Source organism: Ambystoma mexicanum, chromosome 12 (genome assembly GCF_040938575.1).
Source record: "Ambystoma mexicanum isolate Mex_15411 chromosome 12, UKY_AmexF1_1, whole genome shotgun sequence".
Taxonomy (NCBI): Eukaryota; Metazoa; Chordata; class Amphibia; order Caudata; family Ambystomatidae; genus Ambystoma; species Ambystoma mexicanum.
This window is the reverse complement of record NC_090936.1, coordinates 587,178,533-587,202,852: the sequence shown is the minus strand read 5'-3', so window position 1 is coordinate 587,202,852 and position 24,320 is coordinate 587,178,533. Positions and strand designations below refer to the sequence as shown.

Here is a 24,320-nt window from a genome sequence, read left to right as displayed (position 1 = left end):
TACGGGGCCTTGCAGGAAAGGGCCTGGATCTCTCCCACCCGTCGTGCGGAGGTGATGGCCACAAGAAACGCCGTTTTCCACGACAGAAACTTCAACGGGTCCGAGTGCAGAGGCTCGAACGGAGGTCCCATGAGCTTGGTCAGCACCACGTTGAGCTCCCACGCCGGGGCGGGAGCCTTCACCGGCGGGAACGATCTGAACAGTCCCTTCATGAACTCTTTCACCAGACGATGAGACCACAAGGACGTCCGCCCCGTGGTTCTGGTGTATCGGGAGATTGCAGCAAGATGAATCTTGATGGACGCGTGTGCCAGTCCAGCTTTGGCCAGCGTCAGCAGGTACGGCAGTACTTGGGGAGCCGTAATCCGTAGAGGGTTAATCTTCTGTGCGTGGCACCAGACAGAGAACCTCTTCCATTTGTGTCCGTAGCATTTAAGAGTCGAGGACGCCCTGGCCTTTGCAAGAACCTCTCTGCAGTCGGCCGGTATGTCGTATCCACCAAACTCTAGCGCTGCAGGAGCCAGGCCTGCAAGTTCAGCGATTTGGGGTCGTGGTGGAGGATGGCGCCTCCTTCCCTGGAGAGCAGATCCGCGTCCACCGGCAGCTTGATTGGCGGGGACGCTGACAAGTCCAGAAGGTCCGGGAACCATATCTGCCTCGGCCACGCAGGTGCGACGAGGATCATCCTGCCCCGTGACCTCTTGAGCTGGTTGACGAGCCGAATTAGCAGTGGCAAAGGAGGGAACGCGTAGAGGAACAGGCCCTCCCAGGGGAACGAGAAAGCATCGCCCATGCTCCTCGCCTGGGGAAACCTGCTGGCGAACCTCCGGCACTTGGAGTTCGTCGCTGTCGCGAACAGGTCGATCTGGGGTGTGCCCCACCGTCGGAAGAGGCGATCCACTAGATCCTGCCGTAGTTCCCACTCATGGCACGAGCGCAGCTCCCTGCTGAGTGAGTCGGCGATGGTGTTTTTTATCCCTGCCAGATGAAACGGCACTAGAAACATCCCTTGGGCGACTGCCCAATGCCACAGGTCCTGCGCCTCCTTGGACAGTGCTGGGGACCTGGTTCCGCCCTGTTTTCTGATGTAAAACATGGTGGTGGTGTTGTCGGTGAAGATCCTCACCACCTTGCCCTTGAGGGATGGAAGGAAGGACCTGAGGGCCCAAAACACTGCACGGAGCTCCAGGACGTTGATATGTAGGGATTTCTCTGTCGGGAGCCAAAGGCCTCTTGCGTGCAGATTTTCGGTGTGCGCTCCCCACCCTTCCAGGGAGGCATCCGTGGTCACTGTCTCCTGGTGGGCTGGGGTCTGGAAGTCCATGCCCGCCGTCAGATGCGTGCGGGTGCCCCACCACCGGATCGCTTGTCGGAAACTCTCGTCGAGTGTGATCCTTTCCTCGAAGCTGCCCGTCGTTTGCATCAAGCGCGTGTCCAGGAACTCCTGCAACGGGCGCATCCGGAGCCTGCACATGGGAATGAGGTAGATGCAGGAAGACATCATTCCGAGGAGGGACTTGATGGACCTCACCTTGGCCGCGTCAGCCACCAACATCCGCTGCACCTTGCCCAGGATGGTCCTGGTCCTCTCCTCCGACGGGGAGGCCAGAAGGGACACTGTGTTGAGCCTTGCTCCCAGAAACAGAGTGTCTTGCGCGGGTACCAGGTGGGATTTGGCGTAGTTCACGGAGAATCCCAGGTCCGTGAGAAGTTGGACGGTCCTTGCCGTGTGAACCACGGCAAGCTCCCTTGTCTTGGCTCGGATGAGCCAGTCGTCCAGGTAGGGGTAGACGTGGATCCCTTCGCGGCGCAGCTGAGCCGCCACCGGTGCGAGGCACTTGGTGAACACCCTGGGTGCCGACCGTAGTCCGAAGGGGAGGGCTTTGAACTGGTAATGACGCCCTTGGACCACAAACCTGAGGAATTTTCGGTGCCCCTTCAGGATGGGAATATGGAAGTAGGCATCCTCCAAATCCAACGATGACAGGAAGTCTCCTTCCTCCAGCTGACCCAGGACGTGCTAGAGGGTGACCATCCGGAACTTTTGCGCCTTGATGAACTTGTTCAGACGTCGCAGGTCCAGGATGGGGCGCCATCCCCCAGTCTTCTTCTTCACGAGGAAGTATCTCGAGTAGACTCCGGAGCCCCGAAGCCTCTTTGGGACGAGTTCGATGGCGCCCTTCTTGAGCATCGCCTTCACCTCCAGGAGAAGTTGAGGGACGTGAAGTTCTTTCCTGGCCACGGGGGGGACGCGCGGACACTTTCTTTGAAACTCGAGCGCGTGACCCCGGGCCAAGGCGTCCAGCACCCAACGGTCGGTGGAGATGGACTCCCACACGCTGACGAAGCTCGCCAGCCGGCCTCCCACCGGGGTGCTTCGGTGGGGGCCCGACCCCCCGGCCGGTTCAATCCTGCTTCGACGAGGCTTTAGCGCCTTGTCCTTGGCAACGACGGCGGGGTCCGCCAGACTTGCCTCGTCCTCTGTAGGCCTCCTGAGACGACGAGCGGGCCACTTGACGGTAGGAGGAGAAACCGCCGCCGGAACCTTTGGAGGCGCCCTTGCCTCCGCTGCTCCGAAAGGGCGTCCGTCGTTGTTGCAGAACTCCAAGGGCCCGGGCCATCTCGGTGTCCGCTTTAATGGCCTGAAGGGAATCGTCCACTGTTTTCCCAAACAGGTTGTTCCCATCGAAGGGCATGTCCAGGACTCTGGTCTGAACGTCTTGACGGAAGTCCGTAGCCTTGAGCCATCCACGCCGCCTAAGGCAAACGCCGTTGCCCAACTGGCGGAACCCAGTGTCGGCGATGTCCGTTGCAACGGTAATGGCGTGGTCCGAAGCCACCTCACCTTCCTGCAGGATCTCCAGGGCCTCTGCCCTCTTGTCGTCCGGCAAGAAGTCCAGCAGGGGAGCCAGTTTGTACCAGAGCTCCCTGTCGTATCGGGCCACGATAGCCAAGGCGTTGGCAGCTTTAATCGTCGTCGCTGCAGACGAGATGACTCTGCGTCCCATAGCGTCCAATTTCTTTCCCTCGCCGTCCGGTGGGGAAGTCGATGTGGAGGCCGCACCCCCCCCACACTTTTTTCCTGGCCGCCGCAGAGACGACGGAGTCCGGGGTAGGCTGCGCCTGGAGGCACAGGGGGGCCGTGTCCGGGACCCGGTACTTTTTCTCGTACCGGTCTCTTCTAGCTGGCGTCGTGGAAGGGTTCTTGAGGAGGGTGAGGCCCTCATCCCAAATGTCGTCCAACAGAGGCACCGCGAGGACCGTCTTCCTCTTGGCCTCGCGCCGCTGATAAAGGAAACCTTCCTTCTTATTCTCCTCAGGGCAGAGTTGGAAAAGCTCGGATGCCCTGGCGATCATTGAGTGGAACGATCCAATCTCGTCGGGCGGAGAAGCCCTGGTGGGAGGCGACGACGGTACATCCTCGTCGTATACCTCGTCGTCCGTACCCGTCGCTGCCGTGTCAGTCCCTGTATCAACCCCTCGGGTGGACGGGGAGGAGGGCTGGAAGGGGCGCGACGGCTGAAAAGGAGGTGGAGGGTGGATCCTTCTTTTCTTGGTAGGGGGAACACCAGAAGGTCCCGGTTCTGGGTCCCCCGACGGGAGAGGTTCCGTCGGCAACGGTAGTCTCGTCCTTATCTCTGAGCATAAGGACTGTATAGCCAACAAAATGGCCGCCGAGTTGTCTCGCGACGCTGGCAGAGGGGAATCCGATGGGCGATCAGGGGCCCCGTCGGTACCCTCGATGATGTCGTCGTCCCCTGCGTCGGGATCCATCCCGACGGGCCGGTCTTCTTCCACGCCGAGGCCGTGGCTTAAGACCTCGACCAGCTCCTCCTCCGAGGTTGAGGCCGAATCTACGACGACGCCCTGCCCCCCCTTTTTCTTCCCCACGGGGGATTTCACGGGGGTCGATGGGCACAAAAGAGGACTCCCTCCGAGGTGGCAGGGAGACTCTGAGCCCCGAGGTCGCCACCACTGGTGTAGCCTCCACAGGCTGAGCCAGGGCCGCCGCGACAGTTTCGATAGAGGGCTTGGCCGGATGGATTAAGGCCTTAACCACCTTAGGTGCGCTCACCGCCTTATCCTTGAGGGGGGTGGGGACACTGCCTCGCTCCCCCTCCGCCTTCGAGCTCGACCGGGGCCTCTCCAGGAGCTTCGCCGGGTGCTCGGCCTTCCTCTTACCCGACCCAGAGCGTTGGCTCGTGGTTGATGGTGCCGGGGAGGGTGCGCCCTGCCTGGCGCCCGTAGAGCCCGACCGTTCGGCGCTCCCGGTGCCAGCGGACTCGCGGTGCTTGGCCTTATGTTGGACCCCTGTCGCCGGGGCGTCCTCAAAGGTCTTAGAAGACCGCTCGGATTTCTTCCTCTTCTTCTCGCCGGACGGGCTCTTCGCTTCTAGCCAGTTGGCGAGACGTTGATGGCAGTCCTTCATGGTCCGCTCCGACATGTTGCCGCAAAACGCACAGTCCTTCTCCACGTGCGTCTTGTCCTCATGTAGGCAGTAAAGACAAAAAGAGTGTTCGTCCTCCTTGAAGACGTTCTGCAGCTGGCATCCAGGGCAGACCCTGAACAGCTTTCCGGGCGTCGAGCTTCCCTTCTCCTGGGCCATGACCGGGCCTGAGAAACTTCTGGAGCCCTCCAAAAGCGTAGCTCGACGAAATCTTCACCCTTGAGGGGCGCAGACGAATCCGAAACGGGTCCCCGTCGATCGGATGGAGAGTCGGTGGAGCTTGAGGCTCTTTTGACCGAAAAAAATGAAGTTTTTGAGAAAGAACGTGAAAAAATAGCACTAACGCTCGAGAGCAATAGCACGAGGATCCCAACACATGAACGTGCAGTAAAAATCTGAAGATGGCTGCCAGAGGCGGTGCTTAGGTAGAGGGCAGTCATTGGCTGTGGTCAGTATGACGCAGAGACCAGTGATTGGTTATTACTACGAAAGACAGATCAGAAACGAAACTGATACTGGTTTTTTCTTTACCGAGGATTCCCAGCCTGACGACGGGGAATATTCATGAGCATGTGAATCCATGCCAGACCCCATGCTGGAGAAATCATCACTCATACAAATAAGCATGTATTTAACATGTTATTAAAAGAAACAAAAAAAATTCTCCACAAAGATATCAGACTACTAAAAAAAGCACTGAATAAAGGGAATGCATTGGCCATTACAAAAAAAGGAGGCAAACATATAGGAATTGGTTAAAATCTTTCTCAACCATTCGAGATCAAGAAAGAGTTGAAGAGATTCTGCGACTCATTCTAAAGCATTCTAAACCAGGGCTCGCTAAATCAGAATAGTATGCTAATGAATACCATTGCATCTAGTGCTTGGGAAGAACACTTTTCATCAGTATTTAAAAAACCCACAGAAGAAGGTTCCTTTGCAAAGTCGCAGGACTGCGTATCTTGGAATGTTATTGAATAAGCGGAACACATAGAACTTGCAATACAAAAACTGACCTCTAGAGCCGCAGGCCCAGATGGACTCACAAACTCCATCTTAAAAGCAAACAAAGAATCATGGTCGTTCTTTATAGCGCTGCTCTTTGAGAAAATTGCATGTGCAATGGAAATACCTGTATCCTGGTCCTTGGCAATTGTTGTTCCAATTTATAAAAAGGGCAATCGGGACGATCCTTCGAACTATCGCCCGATTGCCCTACTTGACATCATAGGAAAGATCTTTGCGACCTTCCTCCAAAAAAAGTTAGCAATATGGGTAACCAATGTAGGACTTATGGACATTCGTCGAACTGGGTTTACACAAGGAGTAGGTGTTGAATTAAATCTAACCTTGCTAAACATATTTAAGTTTGAAGCCCTACAAAAGAAAAAACATCTGTACCTTACTTTTGTTGACCTACGACAGGCGTTCGACAGTATAAACAGACACCTGTTATGGAAAAGAACTGCAATATGGTCCTGTCCTCCTGAGCTATTGCAACCTATAATTGCTCTCCATCAAAATACAACAATTCGAGTTCGTAACAATAACCAAGGTAATCTTACCAACAAAATAAAGACTGAAAAAGGTGTAAAACGGGGCTGCCCTCTTTCGGCTCTTTTGTTCAAGTTATTCATTGCTGACTTAACATCTCTTAATGAGATAAAGCCTTTCCACCAAAAATAAATGGAGAACAAATAAGCTGGGTCACTTACGCTGATGATTTGGTTCTGATAGATTCGACCCCGATTGGGATGCAAAGACTATTAAATTATCTTCAGTTCTATCTTTAAAAAAATGAATTGCAAGTTAATGTAAAAGAAAAACAAAACTCATGAAACTCGGCGCGCAAGGATGCCGTCGAAAAAAGAACTTCTCTTGGACGATAGCAGGTGAAACTATCGATTTGACCTCTTCAATTCGCTATCTTGGTACCCAATTTAATATATCAATTTGTGAATGGAGCTGGTGTCAAGATCTTGTCGATCGCATGCAAATGTTTTCACTACAAGGGGCCAGACTTCATGCCGAGTATGGAAAATTTGCTTTAATTCCGATCTCGACATTTTACTCGCAGAAGGTGGTGCCGACAATCACCTTTGGAAGAGAGTCTGGTTGGGATACAAATAAATCGATTTGGTTGGTTTTGGAAGGAACCTTTTGGAAGAAGGTGCTTAAATTCCCAAAGAATCTATCCAGTGTAGCCATAAAATATGAATTATGTCTGGATTCTTTATATGGAACAGTACTCTGGAAATGGATTGCAATTTGGAGAAAAATGCACCTTGATCTGCCATTTATACCATATCAAATTCTCCAAAAAAAGACCTTCATTATGCTGGTCTCATAAAGAAACTAGGTAGAGATGATGAATACCATCTTAAAGCATGCCAATATTGACATAGAAACTGTAGGGCAACGTCTCCAAATTGCAAAACAGAAAATGAAAAGATGGCTTTGGATTCAAAATGAAGCTGAACGCAACTCTTATATCATCTCTTGATATTGGGCCGGCTTTAAAGGGAATCGACCAGCTACCGAAATATCCAATTCAATTTCCATCATGATACTATCGGGATCAGTTTGTAAGGTGGCGATTGAATTTATATAAAATGAAAGAGGTGTTATTTCTAAAAAAAAAGACAGAGACAAAGGACAATCTATGTCAATTTTGTAAAGCAGAAATCGAATCATTAAAACATCTGGTCATTGGCTGTTCTAATTAAAAACTTCAAGGTCCTTGTTCCTAAACAAATTTGCTCCTATTAGTGGAAATATGGGGAATTGGTGGTTTATGATACTGACTGGTATAAACCACAAGTTGAGTTGTGCATTGACTATTTAGACCATACTTTAAAATTAGTTTAATGAATGATTGACTTTCTCTGAAACATACAGGAGATTAAGATGAAATTAATTGACTGTCTTTTGTGTATTATGATGTATTGATGAGTCTATAAAATGTGATAAAAGTTTGTATAAACTAAATATTACAATAATAAAAAAATAAAAATTAAATTGCCACTTGTGTAGCAAAGTTAGCTATTTAAGTTACCCTGTTCAATGAAAGCACAGCTCACCCTGCATTGCTCTCTTGCCTTCAGAGCTCTCTCCACCCCCTTTTCTGTGTTCACTGCAAGTTCAAAGGGGCTGATAGAGAGAGTGCAGCAGTAATCATCCCCTTCACCCATGTGCCAAAATGCCTGTATGGGAGTGCTACGCATATTTTATATTTATTTTTCAAATAATTGCAAACCAGCAATAAATCAGGATAATACTGTTATTAAGCCAACTGTATCCTGTTTGCCAAAGACCAGTATGTGTTAGTTATTTTTTGTTTTAAAGGCTTTCAATTCCTTTTCTAAAAATGTAATAGGTTACATAATGCAGTATTGCTACTGTGAAACACTGCACTGTCTCCATGCTTTACAGTGAAGTGTAACTAAATCTAGGTGTCAACTAGATTTCATTTTGTTGGGGGAGATGCATCATATTGACAAGTGGACACCTTTGAAAATGTATATGGACCATGCAGCCAAATGCTTTGATGGCAAATCTAGTCCAGTGCCTGATGGTTACATAGAGCTTGCAACTGGTGCTCAACCCATGAGCTGATCCCATACTCCTTGACATTCTATCTTACCATGTTGGTTTATACCCGCTACCCTGAAAGTGAGATGGCCGCAAACTACAATATTCTGCCTAGTTTGCCCAGTTCTCTGCCTGCTATGCCATTCACTCTGCTTAGTCGTTTACATAATGAATACACAAAGCTAACTTGATATTTACTTAAAGTAGCGATCAATAGTTCCATCCAGTCTGTACATCTACAGACCTATTGCAAATCTGTGCAATGTAGTTGCTGACCAAACTCTTTTAAGAGCCTTTTTATCATATCTATTTATTTGCGGGCCCTGGATGAGTGTCTGTAAAAACGTTAGCTGCATGAATGGACACAAAGTATTTTCGCCCACCCGCAGTCGAATACATTTTAAGAAGGGTCAGTACCATTTTCAGAGGATGTTGGAAACCTATTTAAACTTTACTTTGCAGTAAATGTCAAATACAAGTTTCACTCTGCATGGCTGACCTCTGGGTGGGAGCAGTGTGCCAAACTTAAGTTGGTTTGTAGTGACATGCATCATTTTAGAGAAATCTTCTGGTGGCATTAAAAACATTAGTACAAAATAGCTAATCAAATGGGTTTGTTTGCTAATCAAGACAAATTTAATTAGCAAACTCTGCTAATCAGTTTTTGAAAACTAATTTATGCGTTGCATAATGGACCATCAATCAATACCAGAAAACAAGATGACACTTCAATAGTAGCAGACACTTCACCAGAGCCATAGATCAGAAAAGAAACCAATATGCATCCTCATCATAGCAAGGAATCTGAACCGGATGAGATTACATGATGATGGAACAAGAGTTTCTCCCATGCAATAAATTTAGGGAAAGGGATGCTATGATGCAGGATATCACTGTTGCAAATGTCCAGTGTCATTATGATCCTCATATCCAGTTTGTTAAATAAAATGATCCACCTTCATTGGGTAAAGTCAATTACAGATCAGCCTGGTGTCACATACAGTTATTTCCCCAGGGTCCCGTCCCTGAGATGCGCACGCAGTAGGCCGCTCAGGCCCATTGTTGCGCCACAACAAACCCTACCTCCATCCTTCACACCATGACTCGGATCCCCAGAGAATTTTGCGAATGCAAGTGCATGCTGAGCATTTAGGACAGATCCAGTTTCTGGGAGCACCACCTCTAAGGATCAAAGGACACTGACAGAGAAAACCTCCCGGAGGGAGAGAGAGGGAGGTGATGACCCTGGGACCTTGGACCTGCAGTGGGGTGAATGATGCGTCTGTCGCCGAGCTGAACAACCACCTATGCACTCGCCAACGTGTTCTAACACAAAACAGAATTTTTTAAAAACATTTCAATGTGAAAATTTCAATTGACTAAAATTCAAAATACAGAACATGTATAAACTTTGTTCATAAAGCATTATGGCAGAAAAGAATAATGTGATCAGAAGAAACCACCCGATAATGACAATTAAAACTAAATTTATTATTCTTGGTCACAATGCAGTGCCTCTAAACCCTTAATTTACTAAAGAAACAGCAGTACATGTGCTCTGTAGTTGAGGTAAGTGAGAATCAACATGCCAGGTTGACAAATAATTATCAAAGGGAGAAAATATATAAAAAAACGAAAATGATCACAAACCAGTAGGTGAGCATTTAATGGCCAACGTTTACTGGTGAAAAGTAGAGCATTTATGGATCAAACTAGCTCTATCATATGGAAAAAAAACCTAAAGATATTTATTAGGTTTACTTTTGTGAAAGGTCAACATATGTTTCGGCTAATGGCACCTAAAAAAATCAGGCAATGCACAAAAAACATTGACTGTTGGTGCAGCTGTAGCCGTCTTCAGGACAGAGGAGAAAAGCAGTATATAGCAGTGTTGAATACTTCATAGGCGTCATGCTATGTCGTTAAGAGAAGGCACGAAACCCACATTGTTATCTTCAAAAGATCTTAGACCAGAATGTGAAACTTCGAGAGTTACTTAATTCGAGTGCGCCGTAATGGACACTGAAGAGAACCTATTTGGGCCTCTCAGGTGTTATTAAGTGCAGGCTCGTTTCAAATAGCGACTGTGGTTGCAACTGGAGGGCTTGCGCGTGGCCTCTAAAAGAAGGGGAAAAGGGAGCCGGAAATCATCTGTACAGGCGCGCCTGTGTTGTGCTTGTTAAACGCGTCTGGAGCCAGCGAGGTCCGTGATGTTAGTGAGGACGAAACCAATTCCGCTGTGGAGCCGTGTCAATTAGCTGCTCGGAGCTACGTGCCAGACGCGTTTAACAAGCACAACACAGGCGCGCCTGTACAGATGATTTCCGGCTCCCTTTTCCCCTTCTTTTAGAGGCCACGCGCAAGCCCTCCAGTTGCAACCACAGTCGCTATTTGAAACGAGCCTGCACTTAATAACACCTGAGAGGCCCAAATAGGTTCTCTTCAGTGTCCATTACGGCGCACTCGAATTAAGTAACTCTCGAAGTTTCACATTCTGGTCTAAGATCTTTTGAAGATAACAATGTGGGTTTCGTGCCTTCTCTTAACGACATAGCATGACGCCTATGAAGTATTCAACACTGCTATATACTGCTTTTCTCCTCTGTCCTGAAGACGGCTACAGCTGCACCAACAGTCAATGTTTTTTGTGCATTGCCTGATTTTTTTAGGTGCCATTAGCCGAAACATATGTTGACCTTTCACAAAAGTAAACCTAATAAATATCTTTAGGTTTTTTTTCCATATGATAGAGCTAGTTTGATCCATAAATGCTCTACTTTTCACCAGTAAAAGTTGGCCATTAAATGCTCACCTACTGGTTTGTGATCATTTTCGTTTTTTTATATATTTTCTCCCTTTGATAATTATTTGTCAACCTGGCATGTTGATTCTCACTTACCTCAACTACAGAGCACATGTACTGCTGTTTCTTTAGTAAATTAAGGTTTTAGAGGCACTGCATTGTGACCAAGAATAATAAATTTAGTTTTAATTGTCATTATCGGGTGGTTTCTTCTGATCACATTATTCTTTTCTGCCATAATGCTTTATGAACAAAGTTTATACATGTTCTGTATTTTGAATTTTAGTCAATTGAAATTTTCACATTGAAATGTTTTTAAAAAATTCTGTTTTGTGTTAGAACACGTTGGCGAGTGCATAGGTGGTTGTTCAGCTCGGCGACAGACACATCATTCACCCCACTGCAGGTCCAAGGTCCCAGGGTCATCACCTCCCTCTCTCTCCCTCCGGAATGCAAGTGCAGCCTGGTCAGGAACACGATTTAGCTTCATAAAAGTAATATGACCCAAACATGTTGGGGTGGTCGTAATGGTGGTCACCTCAGTCAAAATGAATGAGTGCAGGGTAACAGCCATGTTCAGACTGAACAGTAAACGGGAACATGGTCCGTAAATGGTGTCATGATCCACAGGCGATGATGCAGACATTGCCATCAAGGTCTGTCACTATGAGAGAGTGGCATGGCAAGCTGGGTAGGCAGCAGAGTGGAACCTCTGCACCAAACAGGAACATGGACCTTCACCAAGTCGTTGTGGTCCCCCTATGGTACTTTGCACCTCCCTCACATGAAAGTGCAGTCTGGTACATACTGGGTAGCAGCAGTGTCCTTTTTCTGGTGGATGAAATTCAGAAAAGTAGTTTCACATGAAAAGGCAACCATCAGATCATGACCGACTCATAAGAGAAAGACTGCGAAGGGGATGCGCATAGTGTTGAGATTAGCAACTGCTGGTGTACCAACTAATCAACTTGCATACCGTTAGCCAGGCAGTGAATCAAATTTCAACAATCCCAATATAAAGAAAAGAAAATGGCAAATCTGCAGAGAGATCTGCCAGCACTACAGTCTTCGTAAGAGTATTTAATCTCAACAGTTTCTGCACTTCTTCCTCAGTAAGGCCCTGAACACATTCATAATGACATTTGGAAGGTCTGATAAATGCTGTTTTAATGGCCCATGATCTATAAATAGCGATGGGAAACCTTCAAAACACTCTGCCCTGCCAACAGTTACACAATTTCCTTCCTCATCTCAACATCAACCTGTCACCACCCTCCGCGTCCTTTTGTTCCTTTTACACTTAAATGGCTCTGTGGGATTACTCTGTGGTCCAGGCTATTCCGGTCTCATTATGCATCTTGCATGGAAACCCTTTAGAGGGGAGTACAATATTGACAACATTGCTGTAATACATTGCTGCTTACTATTAAAAGCATGCAATATTAATTACTAAAGGACACAGACTGTACAGCGACTTTAGAACACATATGGTCAGGCAAGGTGCATGGAGCCAGAGTCCTACGCCCTGGTCTAGGAGATGTCAGAATTTCGGGGACTAAAAGGTATCCATGAGCCTTAAGAAAAAGGTGGGATTTCAGCCATCACCGGATGCCATAAAAAATGAGGTGAAGAAAAGCAGAGCTTAAGAGATTGGTGGAGGATGAGTGGAGGGGATTGCGTTAGGAGTTGACGCAGAATCAAAGGGGGTGATATGAGCCAAGGTTCAGATGGCGAATGTGAACAGAGCCAATGTTAAGATACTGGCACTGCGGCGGGCCAAAGTCCTTCTCGTTTGGTAGTCAATGGGGATGAAGTTCTTTCAAGGGCAGAGGCCGGATGGCTGGAGTCCTACAAGGTGGTAGAGCAAGCTGGCAATATTCAAGGGTGCTGACAAACTCCTGTTAAAACTCTTCCCGTTACCTCCCCTGCATACCAGCTATATAGTAGGCCCCTTTATGTTCTCTGCTGGATTGGTTCAGTGAATGCAGACCAACAGAGTCTGCAGACTGGCATTTGTTTTGGCACTTTGTCCTCTGATAGTAGTTCTCGCCCCTGGGCCACCTTGCATAACACCTGTGTTGTATGCAGAGGTGTTGCATTGGCAACAGAGAAAATTACCAGTTGTGCATGTAAAGCAGGTTTTTCATAACCCACACTGGTTCGCGGTAGCCAGTGTAATGGACCTGAGCTCTGTGGAGGGTCAGAAGGACGCAGACACAGTGTTCACATTTCCATTTTTATGTTTATTAAATGATTACAAAAGTTCTAAATTACCCTATTGCTATGTGGGTGTTCCCTGCCTATATAAATAACTAAGGTGCTCCTCTGTAGTCAGGAAGTCCTAAAAAAACAAAAAAGGTCAGTTCAAAAGCCAATCCCAACTGACCCTACCATTATTCTAACAAAATTAATGGTCAGGAGAATGTCTCACTGATCCAGATTGTCTTTTCGATCAGGAGTCTCTCCTTGCCTTCAAGATTCTTATTAGTAGGTTCATTTCAAACAGGCTCTTGTGACCCTCTGTATAGGTTTTTGTAACTCTTTCAAATGTTCTGTGGGGTTTCTCTCCTCTTTAGGTATTATTTTCCAGGAATTCCTTTGGTCCTTCTCTCATATCTGTTCCTCTCCAATGAAGTGCCTTTTGTACTTTGGTAGTATAGGCTTCCTTAACTGTGATATGCTTTCTTGATAGTTAACGCCCCCCCCCTCTCCTTAGGCAGTTTGTTTGACCTATCTTTACTCTTTTCTGCCTCTTTTGTCCTCTCTTCATAGGATTCCCCTTCTGGTTTACATTCTCTGTCTCTTAACATAAGTAGTACTCTCCCCTCTTCCCAGGAAATTTGTATCTCAGTCTTACTGATATCTCTTCCAGCATCATTTATCATGATTCGCATTATTATCGTTCCACTTCCTCGACTTCAATGTGACTTTCTCGTCAATTCTACCGATACCAGTTCCTCCTATTCCATAAAGATCTGCCGGCAGTCTCCCGGTTCTCCAATTCTCTCCCTTACCTTGGACTCTGTGGGGTGATGTCTCGGGGGCTCTCTTCGCCCAGGGTCTCTGGGGTTGTTTCTTTTCTCAACATCTCAGTCTTCTCCGATGTCCCGCCCTCCGTGCTCTCTCTCCGTGAGAGATGGTAATGCGTAGTGGTTTCAGCTTTGTTCTGTTGGCGCCCTACCGACTACGAGATGATCGTGAACACGCCACCACCGTCTGCTCCCTGGTTTCTACCTATATGTGGACGGAGCGCCTCAGGTGCTTTACTGTCACTCTGAGCAGTTTCCAAAGTTGCGGTCTCCCATCTCAGCTGTTACGATGCCAGGGGGCCTCACATGCTTGCGTACACCTCTCAGCCCCGGCTCACCTCAGTGTGTCCTCCTCTCCCAGTTAAATGGAAATTTCTGTTTAAAGGGATAGATCCTCTTTCTTGTTGGTAACAGTATATTTTAGTTTTCTCTTCACCAAAGTCTCTGGATTGTATACTATTCTGTGCATCCGATATTCACATGTATGCCACCACAGGATATGGCTTAAAGAGTTCCTAACTGGAACGGGAGTCCTTGTCCCCAAAGAGGGAGACTCTCCCAGTGAGGTTCCACTTGCCTCGACCCTTAGGGAGGGTGTTGTGGAGCAGACTCGCCTCCCTAACCTCACAGCAGGGGAGGCTCCCTGTTGGGGAGAAGGGAGAAATTCCCTCGATTCGTCACACCTCTGAAACTCTTAATGGGTAGCATGGACTGAGCGGTATCCCTTAGTTGAAAAATCAGGGGGTTGATGGAAGATAAATTAATAGTGAAGAAGGTTTATAATTGACATCCATGGCAGGGGAGCTAACCAACCGGGTGGCTCGGATCGCAGGCTGAACCCCACGATCTCAGCCTGCGTTCCAAGTAACTTGATGGCTGCTTCCACACCCTGCCATCTCCCCCCCCACATGTCTCCCTGCCAGAAGAGGGGCTCCCCAAGAGGAGAGTCACTCTCAGTGAGGTCCCACTTACCCAGACCCTAGGGAGGGTCTTGCATAGTGGGCTTCACTCCTTAGCCTCAAAGAGGGTTGTTCCCCCAGGGGGAGAAGAGACAAATTGCCTGGATTCATCACGGTATGCTGTACATTGGTTGTGCGAGTGAATCTTTCATCTTTGGACAATTCTTGAAGAACCAACTATGGGCAGGGTCTCCCTTTCTATAGGAAAAAGGCTGACATGACTGGGTTCACTTATAGCTTTCTGTAAGGGATCCAATCCAGACGGTGGTATAAAGTGCCCCTTTGCCCGGTGATGTCATACCCACAGTACTCGGTTTGCTTGAAGTGAGGAGAGGGACAGGAGGTTTGGGAGCCCTAGTGAAATCCAAGATGGTGGGACTCTGTGGACTGAACTGATTTCCTGGTCTACTCTAGCTCCGCCCCTTCCTCTACATCCAAAGAACTGCACTAATCCGTAACCCGGTGAGAGTTGGCCATTGTAATGGCAGGTCCGCCTTTGAGGGACCGGTTCTCAGCTGAACCATCATGGAGTGCTCCAGTTCCCTGGAGGATGGACAAGATTTCTCTGGGGTATCAAAGAGGGTTTCTGGGCTGGACCCACATGGTGTTGTGGGTAGAGCCAGCCCAGACAAACTTAATACACACCAGGAGCGGTAATGAACGAGTCACCAAGCTAACAACTAAATTACATCAAATGATTGTTGCTGTATAATTGTGTAATCCTAGTATCCAAAATGTCAAAACCAGACATGTCATTTAGTTTTTACCAACTGCCACCTGGCTTCTGTGGACACACATTTATGCTATTTTGAAACCCAAGTGCTTAGGATTAAACATCCACCCCTGCCTGTTGGAACTTTGGGTTACTGCCTATGTGCCCAGTTGAACCTGCCTTGTAGCCACTGTAGGCCAGTTAAAGAGGGGGGAGGGGGACACAAACCAAGAAAAGTGGCCCCTGCTCCATACTGTTTTCAGAGGGTACAGATGTTTGCCGCTGGATGTGTCAGTTGCCCAGTCTCTGAAGAGAGGTTTTATACCTATCTGAAATTATCCAATGTGCAAATGGCTGCCAATAGTTGGTAGTGAGGAAAGACTAAAAGTAGGCCTACAGATAAAGGTTGCATCAGCCACTTTTAAGCCCTAAAAATAGGAAAATATTACAAAATAAAAAACGGGGAGTAAAAATACTCACAACAAAATCAGGAAACAGACACCTACCGACGCCTGTCCCCATCACTTCAGCCACACAGCTCCACAAATAGGTTTGTCTTAGTAGTAGCGTAATGCCAGTAATGCCACAGAAAGAAACTCTTCTATTATTACTGTCTGATCTGATGAGGTAAACATTTATATTTTAATGTGCACGAATAACTTGGTGCAAAGAAATATTTATTATCCAACATTTCTGTTTTACAGTTACATTTTTACTTGCTTAATTACTCCCATTGGGAATGTAACTTCCTTTTCTACCCCCTAAAAAAGCGTTTTTACCCAACTTTAAAAAAAATGGGGAGTAACATACTCCCACTTCAAAACTTATTTGGCGCTCTGACTAAAAAAACAGCCAACATATATTGAATGGTTTTACATCGTCCACTCGGCCTAAGGTTCAGGTAAGTCATAAAGATACATCTAACAGAACTTGTAAATTAAGTTAATTGTGGATGGCAGAGTTATGGGTGCAGACTTAGCCCTAGTCAATTAAATAACACACAACAATACTTAAGCAAAGCTATAGAAAACAAGACCACTAAAGACAATTAGGAACTTTTTTAAAAACCATACCAAAAATAGTTTTAGAATATACAGTATAGGAGTCTCCCCTTCCCAACTACCTGTTAAAACAATAGCTATTAAGAACGTATGTTGTAGAAGCTGTAAATGGTAATTGGTAACAAAGAACTCTGTGTTATATGTTGCTGTGAGCGCTCGGATACCCGTGGGCATGCCTGTCTTGTTGCTATACAAATAAATAAATAAATGAACAGTAAGTCTATCTAGCAGAGATGGAGACTAAGCATTCTAATGGCTGTGGGTATTTCCTGTCTGGGCAAGTTTGGTATTGAAAAAGATAAGCAGTTTCAATTAAGGCGCCAGCCCTCTGTTCTGTCCTTTGTGTAGCAGTGCTGGGGAACTGCTCACTTTTCGCTTAATTCCAGCTTTCCCTCAATGGACAGCAACAGGACCACCTGCATATCCTATATAGATACTATTATTTGCTATATTGTGGGGTGAGAGGTATTTTTATGCTCACTCTTTTCCTGTGCTTATTTGGTTTGGGATATACTGGGCAGTCCTTCTGCTCCAAGTGCGGGTAGAGCTTCAACCGTTCCTTTTTTTTGTTTTAACCTTTGCTCTTTTTCTGTAGCACAACCCACCTTACAGTGGAATGCTGCAGGCACAATTTGGGTCATTTTCCTTTCTTCTGTGACTAAGGTTTGTGACCTTTTTGGTGTTGCCAGAAGAGGCTTGTACAGAAAATTGATCTTACCACAATAATGTCTTCTTGAGTGCCATTTACTCAACATTCCTGATCCAGTTGGTTGAAGTCAATTTTCAGTGAAAACTGACATAGCTTGCGTCACATGTTTGCGGGAGTCGACCAATGGACAAACAGTCTTTCCTTTGTGTGTCTGCATTGAATGAGCTGGGCCTTGGAACTTTCTGGTCGCAAATGACATTCCAGACAAGGTCTGCCTTTTGTTGGGCAGGTATGAGGTGGATGGTGGGCCTATGCCCGTTTAAATATTGCAGGTTCTTACCATTGTATGGCTGTGGTCGCACCCAGTCTGTATTTTGGGATATAGGCAGCAGGTCTGGCGACTTTTGGGATCCAAGTATGCAAAGACAAAAAGAGACCATGAATGCCAGAGGACTGCAGCTGCAGGCCAGCATTGATGAAGCAGTCTACCAGGGAACCTCCGGACCATCTATTTGTGACAAGAGGATATATACTCACTTAGTACCTTCCTCCCTTATACTGGTGAACTCAACTAGTCTCAAGTTCTGAGCAGTAGTCCTGCGCTCTGGACCGTGCAAGCATCACTGGATCACCCCAGGCCATGGGCCATCCTCAGAAGGGACGCTGCTGCTCCTCACACAATGTCCTGTCTGAAGGCCTGTAGATCCATCAGTCTTGGAACTTGAACCAGGTTGTCTGCTGCTGCTGTCCTCCACCATGAAGAGAGGCCCGTTTAGTGGCCGAGTTACTGCCCTGTGACCTGGACTCTGCTTGATCCTGTCAAGTGTCACCAAATTCACTCCCTGCACCTGAAGTATCCCGAGGGTATTCCAACGTTGTGCTAGTCAAAGCAGACATCCGTCACAATCGTCAGTCCTGCCCAGACGTTGGTTCACTAGAGCTGCCACTAGCCAGGCACAAATCAGTCACCAAAACCCACAACTGCACCTGCAACTGCTGGAGCTCCTGCAACCAGACCAAAGGCATGAGTGGAGTAGATGTCCCCAAAGTTTACTACTTACCTGTAGATGGTATTTGTTCAAGTCCAGGTTTGAGGGTCAAGATTGCATACCAATTTTTTTTTGCCTCAGTTTCCATGAGGATTCAACCAGTATAAGTCCAACCCTACAACTATCTGTTTGTGGCTAGGGGAGGTCTTGTCTGGGATTACTTCCTAGGGTCCCATCAGAGCTTAGGATTTGGGAGTTGCACTGTTCCTTTGTGGGAAACCTTTTTTTCATTAAAAAAAAAAGTGTGCATCGCTGTCTTGTCCACATTTTCTTTTGTGGGACTTTGTGAGTGTCTTAACCCATTCCCTTGGACTTGCCACAGAACGGGTCAAGCTGGAACTCAGTAACTGAAGTGGCTAAGTAGGAAAGGACTGGTTTTGCTTTCAAATAACTGTTTATATGTAGATTCTGCTTTTTGTAGTGTGCAGTAGTGTGGCCTTTGAATGCTTATGTGTTCTTAAACAGTATATTGTGTGTGGTCATTCTAATACTATAACAATAGCACCCGATCGGGTGCAAACGGTCTGGGGCATAAGTTATAGCACTCGGCCTCACCGATGGGCCCTGGCGCGTTACTGCTATTAGCACCCGGGATTTTCAATTTGCAAACCAATGGTGCGAATAGCAATGCATTTTGCTTTCGAACAAAATACTTAACTAAGATGGAAGGCTGAAAAGAATATCCTGCTAGGGAAAAAGAACTTTGGAAGACTGAAAACAAGTCAAGTATAAACTGGGCCAGACAGAAGCCTTGCTGAGGCTAGCGTACAAAGCCTCCCCTTTTCCTTCTTTTAGTTATGGAATGGAATGGATGATGTTGGCATGTAGATGTAGGCCACACCACATCAACCCTCTCAGACAGCAATATGCGTCAATACTGTTAGTAGAGCTAGAGGAATTTTGTCTCTGTGCTCATTCAATGTAGTATTTCTCTAGATCAAATTATCTTGAAGAGGCGATTTCACTGCCTGTGTCCAATCTCACAGAGACTCATGTAACAAGGACTATGATATTTCAAAGCGGACTCACCAGTTTGATGCTGTCCTCGGGCCGCAGCAGGTCCACCATTGCCTGCAAGTGACCCCTCTGCTGCAGGTCCTGGTCGTGGTTGCTCTTGTTCCGCTTGTGAGTCTTGTGTAACGAAGAGGGTGATGAAGACGCCTCAGTCTCCTCTTCCTCTTCCTGCAAAAGCAGAGCCGCCCCCTTCACCATCACAAAACTGTGCCTGTGAAGGATAAGAAAAATATGAAGAAAAAGGATACGGGTGGAAGAGTGAGGAAGTCGGCACAGTAAGAGTAGGAGAGAGTGAGAACATAGAGGGAGGGGTTAGAGTACAGCACAAAAGAAAGGCCTTAGGGATACACCTGGAAGCATCCATGGGTTTAGAGGCACCAGTGGACAGGGTAATTGCCAATTTACATTACCATTTAAGAGTACTAAGACACACCAAAAATGTTCTGTCACCAAAAAACCGAGAGACATTGGTTAGGGCCATTAAAATGCTGCACCTAGACTATTGTAACGCTCTGCTGATTGGAGCAAACAAAGGCTGCCTTGATAGACTCCAAGTGCTGCAAAACGAGGCGGTTCGTATGGTCTGCGACCTCCCTAGAACAGAGCATGTCTCGGCCGCAAGAAGGACGCTTCATTGGTTAGAGGTATCAGCTAGAGTAAGGTTTAAGCCGCTCTGTTTGGCTCACAAATGTATAAACGGGAATGTGCCCATTTATCTTAAAGTGCGCATGAAACTTTACGCTCCTTCTAGACCACTGCAGTCCAGTTCTTGTGGGCTTCTGCAGGTGCCTAAACATAAAAATAAACATGGGGTTATGGATGCTCTTTTCAAGTCCTTACAGCCCAAAGCATGGAATGCTCGCCCCACTGAGTTGTGATTGGAAGAATGTTACTTTTTACTTTGAATAACTTTTGTTCCCTCCATCTTTACTTTTGACCCTCTTCGTACTTCATCGCTACATAAATATATAAATAAAAACGGAAGACGAGAGGAGAACACAGCCCAGGAGTGTGGAAAAGAAATGTTAGGTTTTCAAGTATGTATATTGTGCAGATCAACGCGGTAGTGGTCTAACGTATGGAGCGCAGACTTGTCTGGATAATGGTGTATTGTGTCCCATCCCAGAGTAAACCAGATTTGTTATCTGTGATAGAAAGTAAAAGGGGAACATGTAAGAGAATGGGAGACGACGGAGCAGAATAGAGATGAACAAACACTTGCAGAAGCACACAAGGGTTTATGGGGAAAGGTGCAGGATTGCGGTTGCAGCAGTGCACTAGTAATCACTACTAGTGGATCAAACACGGGTTAACCAGGATAAAATCTGCCCACGAAGCTGATTTTCTTTTAAAGTCAGTTTTTAATACATTGGTTGAATGGTACAAGAAATAGTCGATGCACGGTTTTGACAGATAACATTTCTGAATGTGCATGTGCAATTCCCTCTGCACCAGTACGCTCTTCCGCTCTCTATCCGCTCCATTTCCCCGTACACCTCCTTCCGTGCCTCCTTAAAATCTTTTCTTCTTCACCCCCCCCCCCTCCTGACATCACTCTTTAATTTCTCCTATCCCCTTTTATCCCTCTTTCCATCCTTCCTCCCTACAACTTCCCTTCTTCCCCATTCCTACTTCCCTTCCCCCTGTAATCGCATCTTCCTCCCCTACCCCGACCCCCCTTACTTCATCCCTTTTTCCTTCCCCTGATCTATAGCTCTTACATTATCCGCTGTAAATTGGTCTGTATACTGTGTTTGATGGTTTGTTTCATGTCTTGTAATTTTATGCTTCTATTATCCTATGTATTCTTTTTGTTGAAATGTAAAGCGCTTTGGTGTAAAGCGCTATATAAACTTAATGAATACAAATAACTACAATTCCCTGTAAAAAAAAAAAAAATGAGGTTAACAGATAAGTCGACTCCCTCCTGCCCTGAGGCCCCAAGAATCGTACTGGGGCCTACACAGAGCCCTCAAAACCTGGCTGTTTCCTTAATATGGTGTCCTCTGCCCTGATGCTCTAGCCAGGAGCTTCACTTCTGTATGTATTCAGGCTGTGTAACCACCTTTTATGGTCACATCTACCCTGTATGTAATGTATACTACCTGTAATAGTGCCTCGATGCCCACAGGTTTTGTGTGCTTTATAAATTAAAAAATAAATAAACTGACAGAAATGCGAGAATAAAGAGTTGGCAATGAAAAGGTGAAAGCAGGAAAACAGGGGAAAAGAAGAACGGGAAGAAGTGATCATTTCAATCCTCCTTGATGAAGAATAAGATTGGGCGATCAATTTTACACAATAGGAACATTGGTTTGCAGTGATTGGGAGTAGGCTATCAAATATTAGTGATAGGACACCAATGATAACAGGCAAATAGACCCGAATGCCCTATTCAGGGGAGGAAGCGCTCCATTTCTGATCCAAAAGAACGCAAGCAGCGTGTACATAGTTATACATTCTAACTTGCCGAAATTGTATCATCTACTGCATACATGCATGCCAATCTGTAACTAAGAGCCCTCCTGGCACCTTCCTGTAATCTTAAATCTGTGTATCCTCTGTAACAGCGCCTCGATGCCTTATGGGCTGCAAGTGCGCTCCACAAATGCAAATAAATAAATAAATGTACACCAAAAATACGGGAAGAGCACTCGTACCATGCCCAAACGTCTAAATATGCAACTACAGCATGGCTGCTTGTACGAGCAGTGCATTGGCTAGTTCTTGACAACTATTATCATTATAATGGTTGGACATAGTGCCAGGGAAGATAATAGAACACCGCCAAGGAACAGAGATAGCAATATTAAGGAATAAAGTGCATGGCCGGAGGAAACAGAAGCAGTCATGGGACGACGACAAGAGGAACAGAGCGCAAGATAAATAGAAGAGGCGAGGAACACAACACAGGAGGGGAAGAGAGATCATGGATGCAGCACAGCAGCACAGGGGCAACAGGGACCACAGCACAAAATAAATGCGCGAGATAGGAGGGACAGTGCGCACATAACTGGAGGGACATGGCAGGAGGGGAGTGAGAAAGCAAGGACAAGCAGCACAAGAGCGTAAGGGGGAGAGGGGAAGAACACAGCACAAGAGCAGAAGAGAGGGGCGAGGAACACAGTGCAGGCCTAGAGAAAATCAGGCCATAGGGCAGGAGGGCGGGAAATGAAGAAACCACCATGATAGGAGATGGGGAGGGATGATAAAAAGGGACAAATGTTGCTGGGAAGAGTAAGAGAACACACACCCCGAGAGAAGGAGTGTGGGATGGTGAGGAAGCACAGGAACAGGGTGTGAGATGAGGAACACAGCACAAGATGGCAGGGATAGCGATTATGGAAACAGCACAAGAGTAATGCAGACACCAACGTTACCTTCTCTGGAACCTGCTCCTTCTACGGAGGACTTCTTCATCCTGTGAAAGAGAGACAGGACATTAGCTATGTTATTTATTTTAATTTGTTTTTGGCTTTTTTACAAACTTTTACAATTCAGAATAAAAAACAATTTAAAAACACTTCCACAAGTTATTTAAAGCTTGTACACTCCAAGCTTTAATACTGAAAAATGTCCGGGATTTTTAAAATGCATCTACCGCCAGGCCGTTACAACTTTGACGGAGGAATCAGGAATCTGTACCAGATTTCTATCAAGTCTGCGCTTCTACTATTTCCCTTTTCATTTTTGAGATCCATTGTTTTTCCAAATGCAGGACCGGACATTCCAAAAACAAAATGTCCAACCGACTCCTTACTCTTGCAAAGCCTACAGGTCGGGTCTGATGATTCTATGAGCCCTTGCCTTATCTGTACCTCTTGTTGCAAGCAAGTTCCACCTAAGGCGCATTATAAGGTTACGATAATGCTTATTCGGAAAGAGTGATAGACATGGTGCTATCATGCCCCTTGGCTTCTGCACATGCGAAAGGTGGCTCAGTGTCATGGTTCCGCTAGGTTCCTCTTGATCATGTCTTAAACCAGGTACACACAAGAGGAAACATTCCCGCGCCTACAGCAGATTTGCCAGTATACCTATGAATTCGGGACTCAAACTAAGCCCTTAGAACGCCTGTTCGTCCAAAAGTATGCGTTCCTTCAGAGAACGCTATGGGTTGCCTTGGAAACGCTGGCTCCATTGCATACACGTATGCATTCAGGTTTACGGCGGCACGTTGTGCGTGCAGTCAGATGATTCGTAATTTAAACCCTGCTCACGCTGCACGGTGCTGCTTCTGAATTTGTATTCTCAAAGTTTTGTCTCTTGTTATCTTGTTCTCCTGGTTTTCGATCCCCTGTTCCGTATTTCGACTTTCCTTGCCTCGCCTCCTGATATTGCTTAACTGGTTTACCTGTCGCCGACTCAGATAGCTTACTGGACTGCACCCGCTTAACCCATTCACAACTTGCCTGTCTGTTGCCAACTCGGAACGCTTGTCAGACTGCATACCTTCGCTAGATCATCCCGAATCCGGAAACCCTCAACCACTCGTCACGTGTTCTCTTCTTCTCCTGCTTGAAGACTGTAAAGAACTCAAGGGACATTAGCGCAACAGCGCAAGGATCAAAGACTTTGTTTAGGCGTCCTCATGCAGGCGGGAATAGTGAACAAGACTTGTGTTCCCGGATTTACATCTCAATTGCACCAATCCCTTCTTCAGAAACACTCCAAGACACTAAACACCCTTCTATTGGTAAGCAAACTACTGTCAGACTCTTTCTCTTCTCTACCTTGTTACCCTCGGTAATTGTTACCTCTCTTGTTCCAGGATAATCACCATTCTAGCTCGGGAATTCTCAGTCCTAGCTATCATTCTTACTTGTGAGTAACAGCTAATAATCTTGCCTAGTTCTCTCATTGTCTTGAGCTGTATATTAATCCTCGGCTATTTTCTTTTGCAGCCAGCTGTGTGGGTATCGGGGTGTACCAAATATTTTCGGGCAATACTCCTCAATCTGTCCTTTTGTACTCGAGGGGTATATTGTCAGAATGACTCAATTGCT

At 46.5% G+C, this 24,320-nt stretch overlaps 1 protein-coding gene across 1 annotated transcript in view; it reads right to left on the bottom strand.

The window, feature by feature from the left end:
• SSH3 (slingshot protein phosphatase 3) overlaps positions 1-24,320 on the bottom strand; it is a 496,888-nt gene that overhangs the window by 378,867 nt on the left and 93,701 nt on the right. The window contains exons 2-3 of the mRNA XM_069628949.1: positions 22,695-22,735; positions 19,330-19,525 (exon numbers count right to left, since the gene is read on the bottom strand). Of these exons, the coding sequence (XP_069485050.1) occupies positions 19,330-19,525; positions 22,695-22,735 (237 nt within the window). The remainder of the gene's footprint in view (positions 1-19,329; positions 19,526-22,694; positions 22,736-24,320) is intronic.